Source organism: Lepus europaeus, chromosome 11 (assembly GCF_033115175.1).
Source record: "Lepus europaeus isolate LE1 chromosome 11, mLepTim1.pri, whole genome shotgun sequence".
Taxonomy (NCBI): domain Eukaryota; kingdom Metazoa; phylum Chordata; class Mammalia; order Lagomorpha; family Leporidae; genus Lepus; species Lepus europaeus.
Window position 1 is genome coordinate 65,588,888 of NC_084837.1, and position 23,807 is coordinate 65,612,694.

Sequence of the window (23,807 nt, forward strand, 5' to 3'; positions counted from 1 at the left end):
ACCCCAAATGATCTCAACAGCCAGAGCTGAGCTGATCTGAAGCCAGGAGCCAGGAGCTTCTTCTAGGTCTCCCATGCGGGTGCAGGGGCCCAAGGACCTGGGCCATATTCTATTGCTTTCCCAGGCCATAGCAGGGTGCTGGATTGGAAGAGGAGCAGCCGGGTCTCGGACTGGCGCCTTTATGGGGTGCTGGTGCTGCGGGCTGGGGCTTTAACCTGCTGCGCCACAGCACCAGCCCCACATGGCTTGATTTTTATATTTAGAACTCTGATCCACATGGAGTGTTTACTGATATATAGTGACAGGAATTGATTCAATTTCAATTCCATGAAATGACTATTTAGGTTTACTTTTGTAAACTTAGAAAAAATTATTTGAAGGGCTGGGCATTTGATACAGCAGTTATGACACCAGTAGAGACGCCTGCATGCCCTACCAGTTATACCTGATTTGAGTTCTGGCTCTACTTCCAATTCGAGCTTCTCGTTAATGTGCATGTTGGTGAGTAATAGATGATGGCTCAAGCAGTTGGGTCCCTGACACCCACATGGGAGACCCAGATTGAGTTCCAGGCTCCTGGCTTTGGCCTGGCCCATCCCTGGTTTAGAGTATTTGGGGAGTAAGACAGTGAACAAAAAGAGATAGCTTGCTCACTCTCTCGCTCTCTCTTATATACACACACACACACAATTTCCCTACTTTTCAAATAAAATGAAAATTTAAAAATTTAAAAATTTATTTGGGAGAGAGAGAGATAGTGAGCATACTCCCATCTGCTGGTTCACTCTCCAAATGCCTGTTCATGGCCAGAGATGGAGCTAGGAAAGAGGTGGAACATATTCCATGTTGTTCACATGAGAGGCAGGAGCCCAATTACTTGGGGGATATGACAACTGCCTCCCAGGGTCTGCATTGGCAGGAAGTTGGAATCAGGAGCTGAATTCACAATTGAACTCGGTTGCTCCAATGTGGAATGTGGACAACTCAGCTTCTAAACTAAATGCCTGCTCCTAACCACCTTTTAAATGTATTATTTTTGCATGTTTTAGGAAGCATGGGAGTGGGGGCAGAGTAGGAATACAAAATAAGAATATTTTCCATACCTGCAGATACCTGTGCCTGGGCATCAGTGTGGCGCTGGCAGACTCTACTCAAAAATTCACTCACTTGACGCAGGGAAAGGGCATTATGCAGTGTTTCCAGGGGGTAGATGGTAGGTACCATGGAGCATCCTTCAAATCCTGTTAGAAAATAGATAAAGTCAATGTTATTCTTGCCAGATATACCCTGTATGGCTGAGAAGTATGGAGAGTCCCTGAGAGCCATCAGGAGAGTGTCTGGCTTTTGAAGCAGGGGATATCCAAGATTCTCAGAAGAGGGAACTCTGTATAGCCACTAGGAGAATTTGTTTATCTCATCTTTTGATTTCCTACAAAGTCTATCAGTTAAGGCCTCCAGGTGAATCAAATCACCTCTTGTCCTGTGGAGAGCCTGCAATGTCCCCTGGGAAAAATCAACAGAATCCCAACAGGGTAAGCACCAACATTGCTCTTGCACTTTTTGGGGGAATAAAACGAGGATCCAGAGGTAAGGGGTGAAATAGGAAACCTAACATGAGGTAGGGAGGTCATGGAGCTGGGAAGAAATGGCAAATTTGAATGTCATGAAAAAGAGAACCAAATTAAGGAGGAGGGCATGGAATCTGAGGAGTTCATGCAAATTTAGGATGTGGGTAGAAAGGCTAGAATACTTGGATGCAAACTGGAAGGCATGCAATACATAGGAAGCTCAGCCCAGGAAAACCACATGCATGAACAGGCAGGGGGGATGGAAGTTCTTTCTTGGTCATTTCCATCACATCAAAGCTTTTCCCTTCTTATCTATCAGAAGGCCCCAGGCTTGAAGGATAGCTTCACTACATAAGAAACTGAGGCAAACTTCATTTGTCAGAATAAATACTGACTCTCTGCTCTAAAGTCAACTATTCCAGTGCAGGTTTACCAGTGTGGATGAGGTCAAGGGTAAAACTAAATGTGTCACCCTATCCCCAGGAACTATTGCTGGAAGAAATATCCACACTGGAGGATCAAGAAGCATTTATCCCAACCACTTGTTCAGTTCCCAGTCTTTGTATGTGTCCTCTGCATCCCCTTAAAGGGTCAGAAGTATGCAGGACAGTAATATCTATGCAAGATTTAGCCTCCTGTTCACCAGTGACTAAAATCATAAGACAAGAGGATTATATTTAACCATCTTCTAATCTCTGGCCCTTGTTTGTCTCAAGGATTCAACTGAGGCCTCTGTGCCTCAATTTCCCCCCTGTAATTGTGTAGCAGGAGGGCAGGACAGGTACAGTCTCTAGCTACTCAGAATGTATAGAAAAATGTCTGGATTTGAAAATGGTGGTAGTGGAGGGTTAGAAAGATAAGAACAGATTCCAGGGTAAGAGATTATTCCTACACTGAACAGAATTGGGGAATGGGGGACTTTAAGGGGCTGTGACAAAGTAGAATCAGAAGGGGATGAGCAGCCAAGGCTACATCTACCAGGCAGTCTGGCCCCAAACCCATACAAGCAACTAAACACGAGTCACATAACCTTAGGGCAAACAGGAGAGAGGAAAAGGTTGGCTCTCTTGCCAGAAGTGCAATAAGCAAAGCAGTCAGTCCCAGCCAAGGTAGTGGCAGCAGCCAGCTTGGTGGCAGGGGTACCGTAGAGGCACTCGGGGTCATCCTGGCCTGAGCGCAGCCAGTTCCGGAAGAGGCGCAGGTGGTAGGAGCACTGGTGCAGATGATGCGCCAGCGTGGCATCCAAGGAGACTGGCCGGCCCCCTGGGCAATCAGAGGAAAAACTGCGCAGCAACCGGACCACAGGGTGCTGGTCATCCAGCAGCTCTGGAGGGGACGGGGGATCACGGCAGGAAGCACAGAGATAAAGAAAAAGAAGAAGGAGAGACAATGAGGGGGGCACTGACTGGCACAGTGTTCCTGGCCGGCAGGGGCCACTGAGATCCAAGGTAAGCTAAAAGAGAAGCAGGGAGAGCCACTGGGCATCTCTTACAGGGAAGAAGAGGGTCGGCATCACACGGTGAGTCTAAAACAAGTGCCCAGTGAGACCTCGTCATACAGCAAGGCCCTCCGCTTCCTCTTCGAGCATAATTCAGTCAGTGCTTGCAGAGGGCAGTCACATCATTCTGGACAGGGGTAAGTGGCAGTTCTGTGGCTGGGAGCTTTGATTAGGGCTCCAAGGTCCGTCGTTATTCCTGAACAAACCCCTGTTAGGGCTTCCTTCCCAGACGAATGGATTTATGAGGTTAGGATAGAGATGAAGAGTTTCAAAGAGGGGTGTCATGAATAGAAGTGGGTACCAAGATAATCTAAAGCTAAAAGGGTTCCTGAAGGCTCAGGCCAGGCACTCTAGGTGAGCCTCTAAGACACCCACAGACAGGGCTGATTCCACAAGCTGGCACAGGAGACTGGCAGCAAAGCAGCTGCAGGACTCCCTTAAAACAGTGTATGTGAAAAATGCAATCAATATGTGAAAATGCCCATGCTGACTCATCACCCTTTACCTTGCTCTTGTTCAAACAGACAGGTTCTTTTAAAAGTATGCCTAAATATAAGGACATGGGGGACACTGTATCCATGACAGAAGTCAAAAGTTAGGTAATTTTATATTTTCTTGCCACTTCAGCTAGGGAGTGGGAAAGCTTTGATTCTGAAACCCTCACCTGGTTTTAGCTGTTGGGCAAACTTCATGGGTATATGGATTCAGCTGCACAAGGCTGATGGAGTGAATGGCATGTGGTGAAAAGTGTAAGAGGAACAGTATGGAGGCCAGCACTGTGGCCTAGCAGGTAAAGCCGCCGCCGCTGCCTTAAGTGCCAGCATCCCATACAGGTGCCAGTTCAACCAGCTGCTCCAATTCCGATCCAGCTCTCTGCTATGGCCTGGAAAAGCAGTAGAGGGTGGCCCAAGTCCTTGGGCCCTGGCACCTGCATGGGAAACCCAGAAGAAGCTCCTGGCTTCTGGCTTCAGATCAATGCAGCTCCAGATGTCGCAGCCAATTAGGGAGTGAACCAGTGGATGGAAGACTTCTCTTTCTCTCTTTGCCTCTCCTCCTCTCTCTGTGTACTCTGACTTCCAAATAAATAAATAAATCTTTAAAAAAAAAAAAAAAAAACAGCCACAAAAAAAAGGAGGGGTTGGCACTGTGGCGTAGCGGGTAAAGCTGCTGCCTGCAGTGCCGGCATCCCATATGGGTGCCAGTTTGTGTCCAGCTGCTCCACTTCCGATCCAGTCTCTGCTATGGCCTGGGAAAACAGTAGAAGATGTCCCAAGTCTTTGGGCCCTTGCACCTGCATGGGAAACCCTGAAGAAGCTCCTGGCTTCAGATGCGCACAGCTCTGGCCATTGTGGGGAATTAGGGAATGAACCAGACCTCTCTCTCTCTCTCTCTGCCTCTCCTCCTCTCTCTTTGTAACTCTTTCAAATAAATAAATAAATCTTAAAAAAAAAAAAAAAAAAAAAGGAAACAGTAGGGAAAGATCTTGGGAAAAGGCAAGGTGTCTTGAGATCTGACAAGAGGACAGGTAAGAACTTGAGCATAGGATCTTAGTATAGAGAATGCAGGGTAAAGGCAGCTGAGGGTGATCCATGAGACTACAATTTCCAGAGATCTTAACTGAATGTCAGCACAGGTTTCAGCTCTACCCAGGCTAGGCTGGTGAGCACCAACTTTACCAGATCACACAGTTGTATGTTCCTAGAAGATAATGGACTTGACAAATTACACAGGCACAGTCTGACATTCTGGATGACGATGAGCCACGGTCTCTTTCCCCTTTATTAATTTACTTTGGTGAGTCTGGTGTACATTTTAGTAACAGGCCATACTTGTGTGATGTAGTTACAGTGTATGACAGAGGATTATCAGGAGCAAAGACAGGGGTAGACTAAGAGCTGCTCTTCTATCAAAGAATGTAGACAACATTGCCTTGCTTCCTCCCCAAAGCCAGGCCCCATTTCTTCCTGCTGTTTCAAAGCCAGGCAATCATAAAGAGATGACGACGGGACAGCAGGTTGGCATACTGTGCTGTGACTTATCTGTTACAAGCAATTACAGATAGAATATCCACTCTGTAATTGCTAAGTCAGTCAGGTAAGAACTTGGCCATGAGATAGAGCCCTTACATAGTCCTGAGAGCCAAATTCAGTCAAGACAATCTTCCACAAGAGATAACAGTAGCTCCAAATTTCTCCTGTTGCTAGCACATAGATTCCAGATTCTGGCTTCTCAAGCACACTAGCCTTCAAGCTCAAGCACAAGAAAAACAAAGGAGGCCAGAAGACCCCAGAGGAAGTGTGCAAGGTATTGGAGCAGATCTTGAATTTGTTTTCCTGCACTATACCTGAGTTGTCCAGGTCTTTCATCCTCAACTCCTTTTGGTAGAATTAGTTCTTCTGTTCTTCAACTGGTGAGGCTGCTAACCAAAGCTTCAAGGAACTGGAGGTACACAGGTTTGAGGATATTTTATGAACCTGGGTCTTTTCTTAAGGCACCTAAGAAACTAGGAGATATGTGACTTAGCTCATATTTCAGAGGCTCAAGCTCCTCATACTACACTTTGGATCCTAAGTCCAGGTCCAAGGCTTGTGGTTGGTGCATTGGGTTCCTGGGGCTGACTGTGGCCCATGAAGGCCAGAAAAGCTTGAAACAAAATGAGTAGGTAAGGCCATAGCTCTCTGAATGGAGACTCCTAACTGAGGCGCAAGTTAGAGCCTGGAGGCCAAGATGAGCTAAGCATACATCGCTAGATAACCTAGCAAGAGATCTCAGCAGTGTCTCGTGGAGATGTGTTACCTGATTGGGCCAATCTAGCAGCTACCACTGACTAGGTAGCAGGGGCTCAGCAGGGGAGGTCTTCTGGCCAGGAAGACAGGCTAATTTTACCTCTCTAGGAGAGTTCAGATCTTAAGACAGAAGAAAACCATATCTAGCGAAATTGGATTTGCTCTAATACAAAACACAAGAATACAAAGGATAAAACTTCAGTAGAGTGAGGCCTGGGTTCTGCCATACCCTACGAGGAGACCACAGCCCTTCAGATTTTGGTTTACACAGATCTCCAAACATTCCTTCGTATCTTCATGTGGGCAGACTCAGTTCTTCAATACTCTGCAAATATTATTCATTCTAAGATCCTCCCAGAATACCCAGCAGATATCTCAACTCTACCAGCTTCTCCAAGAGAGCTTTGCCATAGTCGGGCTGGGGTCATGTAGAAACTACATTTAAAAACCTGTCTTTTTCCTTTACTGACTATTTGTTACTCCTTTCTTTTTCTTTTATCCCAAAGCAATCTGGGCTCTCATTTTCTAGGCCCAGGCACTAGGTTAGTAGTAACAAAAAGCAGATGTCAGGAGCACAAGAGTCACACAAAGTACACACAATGGCAGGAGATAGGAATACAGAGATGGGAAACTGTATACTCAAGACCAACGTCCTTATAATTAGGCTTGGGAGCTGGGAACTGCTGCATTGCTCCAAAAGAGGAATAAACCAGTCATCCACCTCATCAAAAGAGCTGGAGAAAAACCAGGAAGACCAAAATTATATAAGCTTGAGGAGTGGGGTAGAGAAGAGGCTGGACCAATCTGGAAAATACTGTTCTCTTCCTAAAAAGGGGGAACCATTACCATGTCTGTACAAAGCCTGGCAGTCACGTGATAGGAAAGGGAGAGGTGTAATCAATGCTTTGGTGGTGATGCTGACAAAAGTGACATAATGGTGATGACAGTGATTATGGAAGTAAGACCCCAAGCTGCCACAGGGATAGGCCAGCCAGGCTGCAGTCAAGGCTAAGGTTGTCACAAGGGAGATGTCCCTGGAGGGACACTTAGAGAGTGGCTCACTCAAAGACAGAAGGGCATCAACACAGTGGAAGGATAGGTAAAGTCAGTGTCAGAACTCAGAGGTTAAGTGTCTGGAGGTGACATGGTGAGGAAGAATGATGTTGAGTCAGAAGCAAACGTACCGTTAGTCGGATGCTTTGCAAACGACACAGAAAATCGTTTTACGGCCGGGACAAACAAGAGCTCTGGGGAGAAAAGACATCATGGGGATTATACCACCCCTGTCCCCACACTCTGCTATGGAATTTGCCCATAATATATTCCTTTCTTTAGTTACATGGACTGCTCCCATCCCCACCCCTTAGATTCCTGAAGATCACATTCCAATCTTTCCCTTTGGTGTAATCTCTTAGCAATCTGTACGTCATCTTCACCACAAATATGGCCCCACAAACAATGCTAATTTCACCATCATGTCTTCTTTCTGGTCATTTGGAAATAAAATTCTTGGTGCAATTTTCAGCCCTTCTTCCAATCTCTCTCTACATCACCCTTTCTGCCTGAGCTGAGCAACTTCCGCTTTCCTGAACATGATTTCCCAAATTTTAATCAAGTTTCCACTGCATTCTTCCTGACCATGGATCATCCTCCTCAGTCCTTACTCCTACAGGCCAGGATCCAGGAAAGAGTGCTAACAAATGCAGCAGGGCTGTATGTGGGAGATTATGAAGGGAAGAAGCATAAATAAGTAGTATTCGTATGGTGAGAGGGAATGCAAATGGAGGGTGGAAGGGGTCCTGGTTCCTTCTCCCATCTATTAATGATGAAGACAACTTGTTATCAGGCCCATGTCAGTGCCATCTTAAGCATGAATAATTGTGCAACTATGTCCTTGCTGGGGGACAAATGAAGACAAGAGTTGCCCCCCAAAAGTCCACCCACATACCATCTCGGTGTTTCAAACTGGCAGGTGGTAGCTTTTTGCCATGGCTGCGGGCGTAGTCCTGAAGATTCGGTGCGCTGGAGGAGCCACCCAGCACTGTGGTGCTGAACAGCCCTGTGCACTGTGAGCCTGCAAGGCCGGGAGTGCATTAGTAGCCACGCAAAGCTGCACACAGTACACACAACTGTACATGACAACATCAAGACACACACATAAACATTCCAAGCAACCACCATGGAGCCACTCCACAGAAACACACAGAGCTTTCACTACTGTCCAGAGCCACACTGGGATTCTCCTAAAGATCTACATGGCAGAGACAAAGAGGCCACTACAAATAAGGTTAGTCATATTAGGGCATTCAAAGCCATAGACTATACTCTCTAGCTGGCTCTTAGAAATACTAAAAGAAAAGGTAGACCTCTCTACTTCCCCTAGGTTTAATTCAGCACCCTTTCCCATAACACAGGATTTGAGAAACCCAGCAATCTAATCCCTTGTGGTTTTGAGAGGCAAGGGCTATGACTGATACTGGAGACTGGGTTTTGAACACTCAGCTGGCACCCTCTGAACTCTTCCTAAGTTCTTCATCCAACATCCCCCCTCCCTTCACATCAGTTTACCTTTCCCAAAAATGAAAGTACGAGACTTGTTGCATTTTTAAAGCTGGGAGGGACTCAGAGATCATCCAGTTCAACCTTCTCACTTTCCTGATGAAGAAACTGAGATCCAAAATGGATCTCCTTGGTCAAGGTCACAGAATTTGCTAGGAACTGGTTTATAATCCAGGTCTCCTGGCTCTGAGGATCAAGTGTATTCAGTCAGAGAAAAAAAAAAGAATTTCCTAGGAGGAACAGCAATTTCTGAAGTGAAGATACAAATTGAAAGGCGCATGAGGAGTCAGCTGATGATATGCAGAGCATGCCTACCGTGTGCTGAGCACCCTACTAAGAAGAAAAGCAGGAAACAGAAAAAAAAAAAAAAAAGGCATGTTTTTTTTCTGCTCTCAAACATTTATTGTCTTATAATCCCTGTGATCAAAACCAGAGACCACCCCACACAAGTTCAAAGAAAGTAGAGAGCACTACTGCCAATCTGAAGGGTAAATAAAACTTGAAGAATCTCTGAAGAAAATATATCAGGCCAGTCACTGTCCCCCATATCTGATCTACTAGCAGAGGATCAGGACTCCATGGTCCTTTCTCCTAGGATAGCCTACAGGACAGAGCAGTCAGGACGAAAGACGAAACAAATGATACCCAGAGTCTTGCGATTTTCCCTGTAATTCGAAATTCATCTTAGCCAAGACCCTGAGTTTGGCTCGGTCTTAACATTCACAGGGGGATGGATGGAGTGGAGAGGAAGTTGGTTTCCTTTGAGTCCACCAAGAAAGGGCCACATTTTCAGAGGTCCCAGGATTTCTGGGTCACTAAAGAAATCAGGAGGCTCAGGTGACTGACTATACCCATCATAGAATTCAGGACCTCTCTTCTGTACAGCAATTTCCCTACCCTTCATGCTTAAAGAGCCTGTGGAATGGAGTTCCAGAGAGTAACAGGGGTCGCTAAATATGTCTGCTTTTCTTCAGGGAAGCTAAACTTGCTGGCTGCATCCCAGACCACCCCAAGCTCTGTTCTACATTTACTTCCTCCTGGCACAGCCATTCCATCTCTACTCTGCCCAGTCTTCAAATCATCTCAGAGGGTGGTCTCTACTTTACCACCACCATCTGTCAACCAGTCCCATGTCCATAACTCTGCTTTATTCTTGACATCACTCCCACTTAAGTAGGCCAGGCACACCTTTTTGCAGCCTCTCTGAAATATATTCTTTACTGGGGCTTTTGGAAAAAGAAGTCCATAACATAGATATACATATTTGTTATTTATGTTTCCTGCCCCAAACAATCTACCTCATTTCAGGGATCTATGAGGCAACGGGACTTACAAAATTAGCCCAGTAAGTTACCAAAAATCTTTCTCTCTTTTGAAGCTCCAAATGCTGACTATTTTGAGGGCCAAGAAACTGGGTACCAAGGACAAAGGTAACAGAAAAATAAGAGGAGCTAAACAGACTAATAGGACATGATAGAAAGACCCAGGAGACCAAGTCTAGACCCATACAATCATGTATGATCTCCAGTTCTATGTACTGGTTTACAAGGTACTGTGTTCAGAGTCAGCCCCTCCCAAAGATCCCTTTGCCCTCACAAGAAACACAGTAGTTCCTGAGGCTTGGTCCTTGCTGTAGTCTGCATTCTTAGAAAAGCTTGAGGGCAGGTATTTGGCTTAGAGGCTAAGATGGCTGTAATCTCATACAGAGTACCTGGGTTTGAGTCCAGCTAATGTGGACCCTGGGAAGAAGCAGGTGATAGTTCAAGCTGTTGAATCCCTGCCACCTCATGGGAAAACTGGGAGGAATTCCTGGCTCCTGGTTTTGCTCTGGCCATTGTGGGCATGTAGGGAGTGAACCAGTAGGTGGGAGCTCTATCTATCCGTCTCTCTGCCTCTTAAATAAAAAATAACTTAAAAAAAAAAAAAAAAGAAAGAAAAAGAAAAGGTTGAATGATATTCTCTACCCCTCTCTAGGGATCAAAAAATCAAGAGGCATTCTTTCAAGGTCCTGAGAGAAATCTGTCACTATTCCAGTCTCAGACTTGTTCCTTAATTTTCTGGAAGGAAAGGAGGAAAAGTTACAGGATTAGGACAGGAGGGAGGAGGGGGATGAAGGTAGCAGGGGTCAGGGAAGGGATGTGAAAAACACAGGTTTCAGAGGAAGACAAGGCACAAGTTCTCCAAATAGGGAATATGACATTTATGGGGTCACAAGTACCTCTATAGCTCTGTCTCTGATAACTCTGAAGGTTCAGAGTCTCCATGGCCCCTTAAGGTCTGGGCTAGACTGGAGGGACAGATAAGGAATGAGAGGGAAAGCCAGAAAAATACCATTTGGCAAGGAATATGGGGGTTGGTGTAGAAAACGGAGAGATAAACACCTTCCTGGAATGGAAACAATCATCCGAGATTCAAGTTCACACCTAACTAGCCTCTCTTACTTCATCCTCCCTACCCCCACCTGACAATTCCACTGACTGGATGGCACCAACACCCATGACAAAGGTTTCCCCCAACAAAACTCTGAAGAACAGACAGACATCCCTTCCACCGACAGTTGAGAGGCACTGGAAATCCATACCTAGGCCACTCTGCTTCATCTCTGTTGGTGGCCGTGAGGATGAGAAGAGCCGATAGCCACCAGGCCTGGAGGATGAAGTCTCAGAAAGTACCTGCAGAAAAAGACTCTGTGTTATTACGTGGCCCCTCCAACCCAGACGTTCAAACCTAAGTCCTGAATTTCTGCCCCTAAAAAGCCAAGCAGCATCAGAAAGTTTGAAAGAACCAAAGATTTTTTTTTTAGAGGTAAGAGGAAATGAAAAGGGACTAGAGTGGACTTTGCAGAGGGAAATCCTTCTTTACTAGAAGACACTTCTATTTCCAAGACACCTGTCCCCAGTCTTCCCATCCCAAATCTGAGAAATCATTGTTCAACCATCCTGATTCTCAGGTGAACAGGGGTCCTTGATCTTACCCATTCCTCCCTAGGATTCAGAAAGCTCATCACAATGGCTCAGCCAACAATAATAAAACCTGGCCACCCTCTCTTCTTTCCATAGGACAGCCGTGGCTTCTGCAACCATTCTGTTTCTTATCTAAAACAACAAGCCCTCCCCTCCAACTATCTCACTCCTGGACACATAAGACAGATTTCTTAAAATGCCCATGGGGTTCTAATTGCACAGCCCCCAGTATATACACATCCCACCTAGAAAGTGTTCCGAGTCCCTAGATCCCAAAAGATAGACAGAGGCAGGAAAGGGAGGCAAGGTAGGGAGGGACACCTGTGTGCAGGACGCCAGGTGAGTGGTGGACACAGCCCGGGGCTGAAGGCCGATGGCTGGGGAAGGCCGGGGGAGGTCTCCTGACCTCCGGCGGCGCCGTCCCCGCAAGGGGATGAGGTCCAGGTTCCCTGTGCACTGCATGTTCATGACCTGCAATCATACCGGGTAGAAAGCCCGTCATGGCTGCTTTAACTCCAGGCTCCCAAAAGCCCCAGTGCCTATAGGACAGAGCCAGCTATAGGGCAAGAAAAGATGATCAGCCAAGGCATAGCTGCTATGAAGGTCACAGGTTTTGCCATATAAAACAGTCCAAAAACATGAGATGATTGAGAGAAGAAGGGAAGGGAGAAAGGGTGTTATTGTTAAGGATAAGACTGTCCAAAGCCTACACTTGTGCATCAGAGGAAGGAAGCATTAATATCACAAGACTGGATGACCACAGAAGAGACAGACTTCCTTGCAAAGCTGCAGAGAACATTCTAGGGCATCATCACCCTGGAAGAGCCAGGGTCTATACAGCACTAGTAACTGAAAGGAATAAGTATGATTACAACAGGAAGCGTCCTGTAGGTCTGAAACAAAGCAGTCAGTCTCCTCAACTGTGAGAGAGGACAAAGAGAGCTCCCCTCTGCCAGTTTCCTGACTGCTTACACAGCAAGGAAAAAGGGAGTCAAGCACAGCAGTGATGGGGAGACGAGCAGACTGTGCCAAAGGGAAAGGCCGTTAGACGTGGAGGAGCAGTTGACTGACGGCTGATTATGTGCAGTTCTGTCCATCTGATCTATTTCCCATAAGTCTGATCTATTTCCCATAAGTACTAGAGTACATCAAGTTACACATATACCTCAATGGGGAAATAATGTATATCCCACCGATATACATTAGCCACTACACTATACCATCTAGCACTACAATAATCAAGAAGTACAGGAGGGGTCCACAGAGACTGTATGTAATTTGTCTTCTCAGCTTTCTCCCAAGCCTGAACTTTAAACCTCTGGCTAAACCTGGAAAAGCTAGTTATAGCTTATTCTAAGATATCACAGAAATGGGAAAACTAATTCCTCTAAGACAGAGACCTGGTTCAAAGCCAAGCAAAAAGATTTACTGGGTCAGAGCAGGATCCAAATCAGACAGGGATAAATCATGGCATCAGTGTCATTGGGGAAAAGAAGCAAACATCTCTCTGGGAAAAAGACCAAAAACAAGAGCCCCAGGACAATCAGCTGGACACATGTGGGATGAGCAGCAGTTCCTTCCTCCTGACTGGAGAATTAGAACCACAACCAGAGACAAACTTCAGGCACCGTGGAACACAGGTTCTGGCACATAAACCTGCTCTTCAGGACAACAGCAAGCCAGGCAGCCCTCCAGACTGATCTCCTTTCTGAAATGATGATATAGATAACTCTATAGGGAGTGAAATGTGAGGTATTTGCTTCTGTCTGAGCTGTAAATTTTACCCAAGGCAACAAACAGATGAAAAGGGCCTGGTCTTTAAAACAGATTATGCTGCTATTAAAGTGCTTGCTTATGGAGTCTCTGCAAGATGATTTTATTTTACAGGAGGAAAAAAAAAATTGAGGCATAGAAAGGTTAAGTGACCTAGGCAAGGTCACTCAGCTTCTAAGCATCAGGCTGGGATTTTTGCCCCAGAGTTCATGTTGTTATACTCTATTTCCTTTTTAACACCTGCCTTTTCACACTCATCCAGGCACCTCCTCCTGTCTCAGCTCTCATAACCCTTCCCTCTCAGGTACCCTCACTGGAAACTCGGCAATCTCAGAAGCAGCAACCACTTTAAAGCAGCTCTAGAGGAAGCAGCTGTGAAACAGATTAAGTAAAACAGGGGTGGGAGGACTGTTTCAGGTGTCAAGAACTCCCCTGGCAAGGGGACGCAGAGGAAACACGGATTTTATCCCAAGAGCACTTCCACCCCTCTGTCTTTCCCCCAGTCCTTCCCATTACCTCCATGGAGCCGGCTTTTCGGTTACGAGTGAGGGGCGATCTCCTCGGGAGGCCAGGGCCCTCGGGAGGCTGTGGTGAAATCTGCGATGCCCGGTCCGGCTCATCTGGTGTCTTGCCTGAGCACAAGTTCTCTATGCTACCTTGGTCTGCTTTCATTTCCTCATTCTGTTCAGTAACAGGCAAAGCGAAGAGGAATTATGGCCTTTATATCTCCCTGTACTGTTTCCCAGCTTGGTTCCCAAGTCCTTCAGTCCCCAATCCCAGCACTGGGACCCACCTCAGAAGAGGCAGGACGGAAGCCACAGCCAGTCGGGGCACTGCCTTCTTCCTCCACACCTTTCACTCCAGGGCTGAAGTGCAGCTCCACATGGAACCGTTCCTCTGACAGGGGATCCTATGCGGCAGCAGCAGATGAAGGGGCAGGTGGGATAAGCTGGATATGGTGGTGGAAGACTAAGCAGGGGCAAGAGAGAGTTCAAGAGGGTATACCCTCCCAGGGCAGCTGGGACCAAGGTTGCAGTGTCTTGCTCCATTCTGGGACTAATCCGTCACAGTTTCCTCTCAACCAGAGTTTGTTTTAGGATCCTCACTCCCTCACCTCCCACTATGTGTGATTCACCACCGCACATGACTTTTGCCATTCCAGTTCTACAGCCCCTCCCTTCCATCTCCCACAGTAGTTCAGCTTTGCTTATGGTGCACAGTGCAGCACAGTTAAAGATGCCTTTGTGAGGCTTTTTGCAGAGTGTATGTACAACCATGTTTGAGGGGAAAAAAAAAAGACTCATAACACTGTCCTAAATTCTATACTCGCCTTAATGCTATAGTGGTGTTTGAGGTTCTCTCTCTGACTCAACACCATCTCAGAACACATTATTTGTTCCAGAAGAAATCTCTGGATGCTCTGTGACATGCTGTGCCTAGGTGTCTCACCTAGCTGGATTCTACAAATTCTAAAGCAAAGAAGTTTTTAGGGGCCAGTGCTGTGGCGTAGTGGGTAAAGCCGCCGCTTGCAGTGCCAGCATCCCATGTGGGTGCCAGTTCAAATCTCAGCTACTCCTCTTCTGATCCAGTTCTCTGCAATGGCCTGGGAAAACAGTGGAAGATGGCCCAAGTCCTTGGGCCCCTGCACCCGCATGGGAGACCTGGAAGAAGTTCCTTGCTCCTGGCTTCAGATTGGCCCAGCTCCGGCTGTTGCAGCCATTTGAGGAGTGAACCAGCAGAAGGAAGACCCCTCTCTCTCTCTCTGCCTCTGCCCCTCTCTGTCTTTCAAATAAATAAATCCATCCTAAAAAAAGTTTTTGCTCCTTTTTAATAAAGGTAAAAATAAGGGGCCTCTCCTTCCTCCCACACTGTTAGCTACTCACCCGAGTGTTGTCTTCATAAAGCATGATGACAATCTGAGTCATGTAGTTTAGTTCCGAGATGGCACTAAGATAAGCCAAAGCTCGCTGCCATTGGGCATCCTGGGTCTCCTGCCAAACACAGAAGGAGGTGGGCCAAGGCCTAAGGCCAGAGGAGTCAGTGAAGGGGCAGCGAGCCAAGGAGAAGACAGGAAGCTTGCAGTAAGGAACAAGTGTGAGGAGAGGAAAAGAACGCCAGGGGAGGTGTTCACAGGCTAGAGGAAGGAGGATCCTTACATCAAGAAGTCCCCCATAACGGAAGACACTGAGCAGGGAGTGGACGTGGCTCTCACTGGTGAAATAGAGACGTGTTCGAACGTGGCGGCCTGGGGAGAGCACTCCTCGGGAGTACCTGAGGTGACAGCTCAATCACTCACACGGTCAGGTCATCCTCTCCCCACCCCTCCCAAGCTCCCTCCTCCCCCGCTCAGAGACCTCTCCTTTCCATCCCAGGATTCCTGCTGTCCTTGGTTCCCCACCTTCTTTCCCCCAGGATTCCCTGACACGCCCCCCCTCCATCCAGCACCCCTCCCAGCCCTCCCTCACAGGGGATGCAGCTTGTTGACAGACTCATCCTCGTGGGTTCTCTGCAGGTCAAGTAGTATCTTCCGCAACAGAGGAAGACAGAAGCCCACGGCAATTTCCAGTTTCTCCTCCCGACTGATCCCGTACTCCTAGGGGCCATAGGCCAGGAATAAGCACCTCAGTGAATCCTGTTCTCCTCTTGCCTCACACTCCCAGGCCCAAGATCATGCCTGTCTTCACCTCAGGTCTATGGTTTCCTTCACATCTGCCACAGTCCCTCTCCAGGTAGCTCCTCAGTTACTCCTGTACTTAGCCAGGACCAGAGTGGACCTTGTGAACTGTAGTAACTCAACCATTCCTTCTCTAAGTTTCCTTCCCCTGGTTCCCAAATCATCTCTTCTTTCTACCTTTTCTCTCCTTCCTTCCTCAGTGCCATATCCCCAGGCTGGATCACCTATGAGACACACCTGGGGGATGACCACATCAGCCAATGCCTTAGAGAGACGGAGCAACTCTGCTGTGCCTTGAAGTCCCAGGCTCCCATTGTGCTGCACGTCATACTTGACACAGTCATAGATGTCAGGGATCTTACTGATATCATAGCGCCCACTCTTCTGTCGGAAGTCACGTTCCAACTTGCTCCAACGCTGAAGCATAAGCTCTAGTGTCTCGCTGTGGTACAGCTGCAGGTCTGGAAGGAAGGCAGCAAGTCAGAGTCAGATTTTACCTCTAACGGAAGTTCCTGATGATTCAGAAGTAGAAGCAGGGGATGAGGGTGCTTGGAGTCAGACACTTGGGAGAAGACACAAGCAAGCCTTAGAAAGCATCTCATCCCACAGATGTTGAAGGGAACACAGGAGGACTCACACCCACCTACAGACTTGGGGTCCTGCATCCGTTCCCGGATCTGATGGGTGAGGTTTTCAATCAGGGCAAATACCTGATCACAGACCCTCACAGGATTCTGGATGACGGTCATGGAGTTGATCAGGGAAGTGCTTCCAGTGGGAGCCAGCTGTGTGGGGAATAGAGAGATGAAAAGCAAGACAGACTCCTCAGATTCCTGTGAGCTTACTACAAAGAGATATCTGCCACACAGATGTGCTTATTGACTCACTCCAACAACCATTCCAGTAATTCTAGGGCCTTCAGATGAGAGGGCTGCTCCTGTACATGGTCATCTACCAGGAGTCAATCTTAACAGCCCTGAAGTCCAGAGAAAATAAAACATACCTAAGTTCTTTTCTTGAAGCCTTTAGAATATACACAGAAAATACTGGGGGTAAAAATTAAACCAAGATCTCCACAGAATGTTTTCATGAGCAGATACTAAAGATAACATCCTGTCTAGGGGTAGAGGTTGAGTTGGACTTGGTTCCAACTCAAGCCTTTAGTTAAGTCATAGTCATTGGGGAGTAAGGAGGGAGAAAGAAGATTGTGGGTGGAATACATGATTCTACCTAAGTTTTCACAAGCTCCATTCTTGCTAGCAAATGGAAGCAAGGGAAAGTTGCCTCGGATTTTTGGATTTGACATTGAGCAATGGGTTGGAAAATAAGGTGGCAAGGTCATATTTAAAGGAGAATAAAGTAAATCTCATTTCCTAAACAATGTGCTCAGTTATTTAGCATATTTAAGAAGCTATCAGGGGGCTGGCGCTGTGGCGTAGCAGGTAAAGCCGCCACCTGCAGTGCCAGCATTTCATATGGGCACCAGTTCAAGTCCCGACTGCTCCACTTTCCATCCAGTTTTCTGCTATGGTCTGGGAAAGCAGTAGAAGATGGCCCAAGTTCTTGGGCCCCTGCACTCAGCTGGGAGACCCAGAAGAAGCTCCTGGCTTTGGATTGGCGCAGCTCTGGTCATTGCTGCCAACTGGGGAGTGAACCATTGGATGGAAGCCCTCTCTCTCTCTGTCTCTGCTTCTGTGTAACTCTGACTTTCAAATAAATAAATCCTTAAAAAAAAAAAAACTATCAGAAATGCGTACACAGCAATGTGAGTACACTTAATGACACAGAACTATCCACTTTAAAATGGTTACAGTGGTACCAAAGTTTAAAAAAGAAACATTTTGGGGCCAGTGCTGTAGCGCAGCAGGTTTACGCCCTGGCATCCCATATGGGCGCCAGTTCTAGTCCCAGCTGCTCCTCTTCCAATCCAGCTCTCTGCTATGGCCTGGGATAGCAGTAGAGGATGGCCCAGGTCCTTGGGCCCCTGCACCTGCGTGGGAGACCCAGAAGAAGCTCCTAGCTCCTAGCTCCTGGCTTCAGATCGGCACAGCTCCGGCCGTTGTGGCCATCTGGGAAGTGAACCATTGGATGGAAGACCTCTCTCTCTGTCTCTACCTCTCTCCGTAACTCTTTTAAATAAATAAAATTAATCTTTAAAAAAATAAAAAATAATTTTTTTAAAAGAACCAGTCAGAAATGAGAAATGGGATAGTAGAAAACACTGCCTGGTCAATCATGGCCTAGATACATATGAAGAAGGATGACCATGTGGGTTAATGGTCTCCACTGTGACTAACACTGTGAGGCAGTAGACTACAGTGGTTAATAGCCTGAGCTCTGAAGGTAAATTCACTGGGTTCATGCAGGCTGGATGACCAGGGAAAAACGGCACAAATTCTTCAATGCCTAGGTTTCCTCATGTGTAAAATGAGAGAAAAGCACAAGCCTACAGTCCTCATGGTGGATTAATGACAGTCATTAATTCTTTATCTCCTTTGGCTCTGTGAGCATGAGCACTTAAGCAGTAAAACAAAATAAAGCTATATTGTGCTGAATCTGGGCCTGGACTTTAAGAAAGCTTAGAAGCTTCTGTTTTTGGGGAGTCTTAAGCTACCATTTAATAAGTCTAGCTACCAGGCTACAGAAACCACATGAAGAAAACATGTGGAGAGGAGATGTTCTGAGATTACAGGGAGAGCAGGAACAGGGAGAGCCAGCCATCCCCGAATCCCCATCACACTTCCAAACTTCCAGATGGTTCCAGTCTCAGACATCTGTCTGTAATTTTAGGAGAAACCCCAAGCAAAACCAGCTGAGTCCGGTACTGTGAGAGACAATAAAATGGTTGTTGTATTAAGTTGCTAAGGTTTTTTTTATTATCGTTTGTTTGTTTGAAGATTTGCTTACTTGAAAGGCAGTTAGAGACAGAGAAACAAAGAGAGAGGTCTTCCATCCACTGGTTCACTCCCAAAATGGCCTTAACAGCCAGAGCTGGGCCATTCCAAAGCCAGGAGCCAGAAGCTTCTTCCAAATCTCCCATGAGAATATAGGGGCCCAAACACTTGGGCCATCTCCTGCTGCTTTCCCATGTGCATTAGCCAGGAGCTGGACCTGAAGGGGAGCAGCTGGATCTGAAATTGGCACCCAAGTGGGATGACAGCGCCACAGGCAGCAAATTTACCTGCTGTGTCACAGCACTGGCCCTTAAGTTACTAAGTTTTAGACTAGTTTTTTTTTTTTTTTTTTTGACAGGCAGAGTGGACAGTAGAGGGAGACAGAGAGAAAGGTCTTCCTTTTTGCCGTTGGTTCACCCTCCAATGGCCGCCGCGGCTGGCACACTGCGCTGTTCTGATGGCAGGAGCCAGGTGCTTATCCTGGTCTCCCGTGGGGTGCAGGGCCCAAGCACTTGGGCCATCCTCCACTGCACTCCCTAGCCACAGCAGAGAGCTGGCCTGGAAGAGGGGCAACCGGGACAGGATCGGTGCCCCGACCGGGACTAGAACCCGATGTGCCGGCGCCGCAAGGCAGAGGATTAGCCTGTTAAGCCACGGCACCGGCCTTAGACTAGTTTTTTATACAACAGATAACTGAAACATTCTTTTATTCAAAATCCTTGGGCTCAGTTGCATTTGGAATTGATTTTTTTTAACTTTAGAAGTTAATATAGTGCTCATATCATATTACATAATACCTCTAAGCAGGGCCTAAGACATAACCAAACATTAATATTTAGAAGCAAAACATATGATTATTTACACTACGTGGGATAAATAAGGATTATAAATAGTCTTGACAGCTCATGTCACTTTCGGCTGCCAAATAAGTCTTGATACCACATCTCTAAAAATCCCTATTTTTGAAATTATGGATAAAAGATCATGGACCTGTATTTATCTCAAAGGGCTACTATAAAGATTAAATAAGATAAGATATGTAAAATACTTAAAACAAAGTCTGGCATGCAGTTAGTACTACTATTACTGGTCACTATTATTCAGAATTCTAGGAATTTAGGATTCAGGCAATTTGGAGCACACAGATAGGATGAGCCTGACCTGATCATAGTCCTCAGGGCCAAAGGTTGCATCCTGCTGCAAAATATGGTGTAGCCGAGCTTTCACGCGGTGCTGGCAGCTGCTCAGGGAATCACCATCGCTGTCTAGGAGCCCATTCATATTGGCACTCTTCACCATTTGTACCAAAATAGGAGTCAGTTCCCCTTCCAGAGCTAAAAGACCCTGATGAGGAAGCACAAATTCCATCAGGTGCCTCTCCAGGCCAGGCCTCCTAGGCCTAGATGGTCCAGAGATCCAACGGGAGCTGGCTTGTAGATCCAGTTGCATGTCAAGGGGCCTGCTCCAGGTAATTATTCTCAGCTCATTCTCAATAGCAGAGAATGGGACCGGATACTAGTTAAAACTTCTTCACGTTGGCACATCAACACCCTGAAACTTTCCAACGAGTTCTCTAAACTCCGTTTATCTACCTAATGGAAGCCGGGCCTGTGGAAAAACTGTAGTATGCACCTTGGCAAAGGCAGCGGCAGTCATCTGGACACGACCTTCATCTGAGGCATAGATCTTGAGGTCGTGGCGGAATGTGCTGTGAAGACGAAGCAGCCCACAGCCTGGGAAGCCAGCATAGTCACCTAGGGAGCCAAGGAACAGACTGCTATAAATACCTACGTGGAAGAAAGAACCCTCATTTCCCCTCTAACTTCCCTTCATTGCCTCTGTCCCTTCATGTCCCCTAACTTAGTCAATAATCATCTTTTTCTAGCCCTGCTTGATATCTATACCTCCAAGATACTCACCCTGTCCTCCAGGGTACATGCAGCGAAAAGCTCGTCCCAGCTCCTCAGCCTGCACACGGCCATCGGGCGTCAGTTCTCCACCCCACTTCAGCACCAGCAGTAAAGTTGGGGCCAGAGCCTCCTCCTGTGGATCTGAGGGGATAAGAAAACAGTGGGAACATCTAAGTGTTAGGTCTTCTGAGGAGAACAGAAAGATCATCTGGGGGAGTAGCCATCCTTCACGTGCCAACGTGAAGAAGTTTTGACTAGTATCCGGTCCCATTCTCTACTATTGAGAATGAGCTGAGAATAATTAGCCAGAGCAGGCCCCTTGATATGCAACTGGATCTACAAGAGATCTGGGTGGTAACAGAAAGGGAAATGGTATCTTACCTTGCCCCTCATTAGAAGCTTTTACTCCATGAGGGTAATACGTCAACTGTACCTTCCGGTTGATACCTGAGAAGTGACCATACCTGCAGGATAAAGTCACAGTTTGCTCTCTGCCCCAGCACCCCAATTCCTCATGGTCATTGGCTCCCTTTTGCTATCCCCTTTCTCACATCTCCAACACAGACTTCAGCTGTTCTAGCTTTCCAGTTTTCTCCTCGATCTCACCACCTGGTTCTTGCTCTAGTTCAGCTAACAGCAGCCTTGTGATGTCCAGCACCTCCTAGAGGAAATAATAGGTACCCATGATGAAGGCCAAGTTACCCTTTCATCCTAGTCATTCTCTCCCTCATCAAGGCCCCAATCCCATACACTATCTTTTTCAGAAAATTCAACTCCAGGCTAGAATCTCTACCTTACCTGAAGCTGCTCAGGTCTCTTGAGTTTTAATTTCCCTGTCTTGTATCCACCATGTTTTTCAAATAGAGTAAAAAACCTGAAGAAGTAAGAAGTTTCAGTGTGCAATGAGACTGTTAAAGCTTCTGGGAGTTTCCCTCACCCATCGTACTCACAAAAACATGTCTAAACTAGAACACTCTTCCTACCTTGGGTGTGTCACCTCCATCTTCATCTTCTGCTTGGGAGTACGATCCCCATGACGAATAATTGCAATAACACAACGAAGTTCCATCCTAAGATGGGAAATGTTATCAGAGCCTCTCCCCATCTCCCATTATCACATCCTACCTGACATGTCAAAGAACAGAGGAAAAGGGATCTGAGATTAGGAATACAGGTAGAGCTAAGGAGACTATCTAGGAAAGGCTCAGGCTCCACTAGTCAGTGCCGGGTCAAGAAATAACCATTGGTCTGGTTAAAGGAATTCCAAGCGTATTAACTAGGATACTCTGGATTTTTTAACCTTTGCTTACATAGTGCCAGATGTGGTAGGGACAATGGGAATATCCTCAGCCTCTGTGGGGATGGACCATGGGATCTGGAACTGTGGGGCAAGCTCCCGCATTATGGTGTTCCTAAGAGAAAAAAGAGAAATGTGAAAATGAATGAGGGGCTGGCGCTGTGGCGCAGCTGGTTAATGCCCTGACCTGAAGTGCCGGCATACCATATGGGTGCCGTTTCTAGTCCCGGCTACTCCACTTCTGATCCAGCTCTCTGCTATGGCCTGGGAGGGCAATAGAGAATGGTCCAAGTCCCTGGACCCCTGCACCTGCGTGGGAGACCTGGAAGAAGTTCTTGGCTCCTGGCTTTGAATTGACATAGCTCCTGCCATTTGGCCATTTGGGGAGTGAACCAGCGGATGGAAGACCTCTCTCTCTGCCTTTCAAATAAATAAGTCTTAAAAATAATAAATAAAAAATTTTAAATGTTTATTATAAAAATATTTCCTAAGCTAGAAGATAAATATATGGATGTTCACCATATTCATCATTCCTTACATATTTTTGAATGGTTTAAACATTTCAAGATGATTAAAATTTTTTTTTTATATATTTCTTTGTCAGAAAGTGAGTGAGAGAAAAAGTGCACACTCCCCATGTGCTGGTTTACTCCCAGAATGCCCAAAATGGCTGGGGCTGGGCCAGGGCCAAAATCAGAAGCTGAGAATTCAATCCAGATCTCCTACATGGGTGGCAGGAATCCAATCTCTTGAGCAATCACTACTGGTTCCCAGAGTCTGCATTAGCAGGAAGCTGGTGTCAGGAGCCAGAGTCAGGTACCACCAAATCCAGGTACTGCGTTATGGGACATGGGTGTCTTCACCACTAGGCTAAATTCTCACCCAACATGATGGTTTTTTTTTAAGTCAAGTTGCAGAATAGTACTACAGTATGATCCCATTTAGCAAAGTAATTATAGTTTATTTGTACATGGCAAAAAAAGACAATGCTATGTCTAAAACTGTTAACAGTAATTATCTCTGAGGAATGTGGTATTGGAAAGGCAAAGGGGGAAAGAAGTCCTTTCTCTTTTTTCCTTCTAAGTCGTTTTTACAATATTTAAAGTAAATACATTTTAACTCTCTCCTCTAGGCCCATTCTCCCCAGTTTAGACGACTATGTCTCTTACCCTAAAATCTTGGCACAGTCGTCATAGTATTTCATTGAGTTCTTGACAAAACTGAAGCCATTGACATCACATACGAAGGAGTGACCATTGGCACGAAGAAGGTCAAATCCACAAACTGTTTGCTACGAGAGAAAAGAGGTAAGACAAGAATAAGACATTCATTCTTCGCAGAACCCTGCTCCCAACTCTGTCCCTCATTCCACAGCTCCTCGTGGGTCTCTGCCTACCTTAAAGGCTACACAGACTTTCCTGGCCACCAGCTTTTCCATGGCTGTCAGCATGACTGGGTATCGAATCTCCTTCCCTTCACTGTCGCGCTCGACCTTCCCATCCAAAGCTGGAGATTTTCTAGCTTCAGCATGGGCATAATCTGGCCCCACTGTATATACCTGCAGGTACATAGCATCACTGAGTATGCCCACAGCTCACCCTGTATACAAGAAGACAACATGAGCACTAGGTCTGCAGACTAGTTTCAGAGTAAGTAAAACAAAAACAAAAACAAAAAAAAAAATCCCTGACATTTTTCTTACGGAGCCTCACTGCTGGATCACTATGAAGGTTTTTTCTTGGGACTCAAATGTTATCATCTGGTCCTCATCAAGAAACAATTTCCCATTGTAGCATTTCCTTGTCACCCCCTTGCCCTTGCTCTGATAGTGAAAATGTGAATGTCTACATCTTCCCCATGCTATCACTCGGATATGAGAGCCAGT

The 23,807-nt window shown here is 46.5% G+C and overlaps 1 protein-coding gene across 17 annotated transcripts in view; it reads right to left on the reverse strand.

Moving 5' to 3' along the window:
- PPIP5K1 (diphosphoinositol pentakisphosphate kinase 1) overlaps positions 1-23,807 on the reverse strand; it is a 57,114-nt gene that overhangs the window by 26,249 nt on the left and 7,058 nt on the right. For 5 of the 17 annotated variants that reach the window (XM_062205782.1, XM_062205778.1, XM_062205777.1 and 2 more), the window contains exons 9-30: positions 23,319-23,480; positions 23,092-23,213; positions 21,936-22,037; positions 21,609-21,695; positions 21,424-21,499; positions 21,177-21,286; positions 21,007-21,089; positions 20,635-20,766; positions 20,348-20,469; positions 19,877-20,059; positions 16,465-16,606; positions 16,059-16,282; positions 15,613-15,740; positions 15,304-15,418; positions 15,031-15,138; positions 13,941-14,057; positions 13,664-13,828; positions 11,696-11,845; positions 10,993-11,083; positions 7,801-7,926; positions 7,037-7,099; positions 1,104-1,241 (exon numbers count right to left, since the gene is read on the reverse strand). In XM_062205782.1, coding sequence (XP_062061766.1) covers positions 1,104-1,241; positions 7,037-7,099; positions 7,801-7,926; positions 10,993-11,083; positions 11,696-11,845; positions 13,664-13,828; positions 13,941-14,057; positions 15,031-15,138; positions 15,304-15,418; positions 15,613-15,740; positions 16,059-16,282; positions 16,465-16,606; positions 19,877-20,059; positions 20,348-20,469; positions 20,635-20,766; positions 21,007-21,089; positions 21,177-21,286; positions 21,424-21,499; positions 21,609-21,695; positions 21,936-22,037; positions 23,092-23,213; positions 23,319-23,480 — 2,746 coding nt within the window. Of the gene's footprint in view, positions 1-1,103; positions 1,242-2,711; positions 2,895-7,036; positions 7,100-7,800; positions 7,927-10,992; positions 11,084-11,695; positions 11,846-13,663; positions 13,829-13,940; positions 14,058-15,030; positions 15,139-15,303; positions 15,419-15,612; positions 15,741-16,058; positions 16,283-16,464; positions 16,607-19,876; positions 20,060-20,347; positions 20,470-20,634; positions 20,767-21,006; positions 21,090-21,176; positions 21,287-21,423; positions 21,500-21,608; positions 21,696-21,935; positions 22,038-23,091; positions 23,214-23,318; positions 23,481-23,807 lie in introns of all 17 variants that reach the window. The other 12 variants (XM_062205789.1, XM_062205786.1, XM_062205791.1 and 9 more) reach the window with 10 other exon arrangements.